The sequence below is a fragment of the Aplysia californica genome, unplaced genomic scaffold, assembly GCF_000002075.1.
Source record: "Aplysia californica isolate F4 #8 unplaced genomic scaffold, AplCal3.0 scaffold00023, whole genome shotgun sequence".
Lineage (NCBI taxonomy): Eukaryota > Metazoa > Mollusca > Gastropoda > Aplysiida > Aplysiidae > Aplysia > Aplysia californica.
Window position 1 is genome coordinate 322,377 of NW_004797293.1, and position 4,314 is coordinate 326,690.

At 41.2% G+C, this 4,314-nt stretch overlaps 1 protein-coding gene across 1 annotated transcript in view; it reads right to left on the bottom strand.

Annotated features, from left to right (window-relative positions):
• LOC101862473 (nose resistant to fluoxetine protein 6) overlaps nucleotides 1-4,314 on the bottom strand; it is a gene marked incomplete in the record, with an annotated part of 23,927 nt that overhangs the window by 18,998 nt on the left and 615 nt on the right. Inside the window, 1 exon segment of the mRNA XM_035972503.1 lies at nucleotides 438-988. Coding sequence (XP_035828396.1) covers nucleotides 438-885 — 448 coding nt within the window.

Here is a 4,314-nt window from a genome sequence, read left to right on the forward strand (position 1 = left end):
CACACACACACACACACACTTACACAGATGCAAACACATACACCCGCTCACATATATAAACACGCATGCATTCGCATAGACACACATATACTCACACAAACGTGCGAACAAACACACACACACACACACACACACACACACATACACACACATACACGTACATACATAAAAACACATAGCAAGGTGCATACATATTTTAATGTATGCTCTTTCTTTCTCTTTCTCTCTCTCTCTCTCTCTCTGTCTCTCTTTCTCTCTCTCTTTCTTTCTCTCTCTCTTTCACCTTCTCTCTCTCCCTCCGTGATTGTATGTTTTTTAGGGGGTGGGGGTATGTATACGTATTTATGATGTGTGTGTGTGTGTGATTGTCTGTGTGTGTGTGTGTATGTGTGTGTGTGTGTGTGTTTGTATGTGTGCATGCGTTTCTTGCTACTCACTTTGTTCTGCCCATCCCTCTCCACTGGTGAGAGCAGTAAGAATCCTACCCGTGTCGTTCACACACTGAGAAGGAACTTGCTGATCCGAAGACCCCGCCAAAAATCCACTGTTCACAATACTTCTCACCGCCTCCGACACATCGTCCCGCAACAAATTCTCGAAATTGGTACCCTTTAGTCGATTCAGCTCCGGAATTTCTCTCAGTGTGTTCAAACTTCGCATCACGTGATCAACATCTTCTCGAAACGTCTGGTTTGTCTGAAGAGCTTCAAGCTGACGGATACGTTCTGGGACTTGCTGCCACATGTTGTAATACGTTGTTTTTTCTGGTTCAGAAGCTCCTGCTGGGATAATGCCATTGTTCTCCGCTCCTTGTGTTACAGAGATCAAACAGACGAATGTAAACCAACAAACGACATGGCGGACAACGTTGGTGTTCCAGCCCATTTTGATGAACTTTCGAGTAGCTAAATTCTTGAGGAACGTAACGTATGTATTCCAGACGTGCTTGAGAATGCGAGTAATTTTCTTCTGTATTGCAATCTGGGGACTGATAATGATTGAAAAGTTAGCAATAAGGCCCGGCAAAGACATCAGATGAGCTCTAAGCTTTCATGAAAAGTTTCAATTTTGTTTCATATTTTACTGTTTCCCTAGATAAGAAATAAAGCCCGTTCGCGGGTTAGAGGCTTAATTAACACAGTCTCACGTTGAGTCCTTGAGAAAGGCACTCAACATGAATTTTCCCTTTTGACTTGGCGCCATCGGTGTTGGACGTTAAGTTCAGATGTTCTGCTTGTTAAGTGACCTAATAGTGTTGCAAAAAGCGTGACATCTACACAGTTTCGTGAAACAAATTGAGACAAAAGCAATCCTTAGAAAGCACCATGTCGCCCACTCATCTAAGCCTGAAAAGATCAAATCGCGCCCACCTTAGATTGTCTTTGAGTTGTGAATAGTTCACATTACGTTTAAGTCTGTGTTCTAATTCGAGAAGACTAGATCTAGTATTTCAACAGAAGTTTGTGGTGTCGATGTAAGGCGCTTCATCGTCGCACTCTGGCGACGTAAGTTTGGTTCCAATGGCGGGGGAATTTTTATCGAGTATTTCCGTCTGTCTGCCGGGTTGTTTTATCTCTATCATGCCACATTGGCCATGACAGGCAAGGTCGAAGAACACCACATTCTTAATGGTTTAAATAGTGTTGATGAGGGCGTAGAAGTTCTACAATGAGTTTTAATCTCTCATAGCATTAAATGTCGCTTAATTACGGACCATGTCTGCATTAACCGGGAATTAGAACCAAGCAAAACACAAAAAAACCACTGCAAGTTAATGACTCACGCGTAAAATAAATTACATTTTTGACTGACTCACAGACTAATCGTCACTCTCACTTCGTCGATAACCTATACTATATGCTCAGAATATATTCTTTTTTAAACCAGTGAAAAGTTTGTTGAACAAAGCAGTCACAAAGGGGGGGGGGGTAGGTAAAAAAAAACATACAAAAACAAAACACACAATGAAAGAAACGCCTTTAAGCGACGGTAATCTTAACAAAGCGAAATTCATCTGTTCTCTCTCTCCCTGTCCCCTCCTCTCTCTCTCTCTCTCCTCTCTCTCTCTCTCTCTCTCTCTCTCTCTCTCTCTCTCTCTCTCTCTCTCTCTCTCTCTCTCTTCAACATTATTTAAAACGGTTGCAAATGAAGTGTTTTGCTCATAAGCTTACAAGTAGTGAAATGTAGGCCTACCCAGCTGCAATGCACACATACTGTTTATTGAGTGGCAGTCAAAGCAAACAAAGAGTTATGTTTTTCATGCAAACAAAATATGTATAAAAAACGTCAAAGAACTCAAAGTGTTTCAAATGAAGCTAATTTTAACAAAATCAGGCATGGTATGTTATCTAGAGCTTAACTTTGAGTGAACTCTATCTCATCTGTAGTGCACCCACTAGCTCAGTGGTAAACTGAGGCATTTTAGCGAAGTCGGCACATCAGAATTACAAAGTTCTATATTGTGACATTTTTGACTGTTTTGAGCTACTAAGACCATGAGATCAGAGACCATTATGCTCTATCTGCTCTATCAAAATTGGAAGATTTTTCAGAGTCGTTATCAAGATATTCAAAGAATTGCATTCGAAAAAGCTTGACATGTTGTGAAACGCAAAATAGTTGACGACAAATTTATCAAAACTAGGTACTGAGCACATATTACTATAAATGTGTAATGTTGACGTAGCGAAGTGCTATCGATTGATAATGAATAATTTATTAGAGCTCTAGTGTACAACAAACGTGTCACTTGCATGTGATCTATACGATACATCATACACGATAGTAAACCATGACTGTTACTTTATCTCTCTTTCCAAAACAGAAGCTCGCATGATCCTATCGATTCAACTTACTTCCGTAGGTGCAAAGTGGTACTACGTATGAAAAAGGAAATTCGAATCAATTTTTAAAAGTCTCTGTTTCTTTCGTTTAACGTATGTGTTTTACCCCCCCCCCCTCCCTTCCTCTTTCCCCAATCTCTGCACATTAAATTATTTGGGAGGCGGGCATCTACCCTGCTATCTGTCAGGGCCAAATGAGCTAAGAGTGATAGGGTCTACAACACTCCAACAGAAAAATCAAGTTACTCCTTAAGAGTTCTACCCACTCTGGAATCGAACTCGGGTGCCCGGTGTCCGACCTTTTAGTAGGAATGTATTTAGAACAAAGTTTATGTTCCTCAACTTCCAGCAACTAATATCGATGACATGAAAGGTCGAATAACAGCTAAAATCAAAACGGTTGACCCGGGGCATCCAGAGGCGCGTTGAGTAGGAATTCTCATATCGGCTTGATGTTGTCCGTGCTGCCGGTGGTGGTGTTAGATCTTACCTACCATAGAATCAGGGGTGCGGCTGACAGAAAGCAGTAAGAAGGAGCCAAAGAGTAGTAGTAGAAAGGCTGCAGTTTAGGAGGAATTCTCATATCGGCTTGATGTTGCCCGTGCTGTCGGTGGTGGTGTTAGATCTTACCTACCATAGAATTAGAATCAGGGGTGCGGCTGACAGACAGCAGTAAGAAGGAGCCAAAGAGTAGTAGTAGAAAGGCTGCAGTTTAGGAGGAATTCTCCTATCGGCTTGATGTTGCCCGTGCTGCCGGTGGGGGCCGCATTGAGCACTTGTAAAACATGAAATAAAAACGTGAAGATATGTACAACACATGTGTCTAAGCTAGAGTTTTTTAAAATAATTTTTCGTTTTTTAAACATTGCGGGATCATTTTGTCGTATTCTTTTTAAATCATCTTGATAATGAATAAGATCATATTACAATATTAGCATACAGAGCAGGACACCGTAACTTTAGATGACATAACCCCACCCCTCCCCCCTCCCCTCTCAACTTCAACTTCAAGCTCACAGGGTCAGTAAAAATAATGTGAATTATAATGTTATGCCTGTTGGCAAATGGACACATGCTGGGACGGTCGCAGACACCCTTCCCAACCACCCTCCTGTGTGTGTGTGTGTGTGTGTGTGTGTGTTTTGGTGTATGCAACAGACAGGCCTCTTTTTCTTCCCACAAGACCCTCTGGGGTATAAGATGTAGACATAGAAATACAATAAGTAAGTGTATTATTGCTCTAAAGTGTATATCTAGCGGCCAGGCTTGTAATTTCCTTGTTTAACTGAATCGGACTGCTGGCTGCACGTATGTATTTCGAACAACACAATAACTAAACTCAGATCCTCGTTCATGAATGTAACGTTAAATTTCTCTTTGACGACAGAAATCACATGTTAGAGCAACATTTATTGTACCATCATCATCATCATCATCATCATCATCATCATCATCATCATCATCATCATCA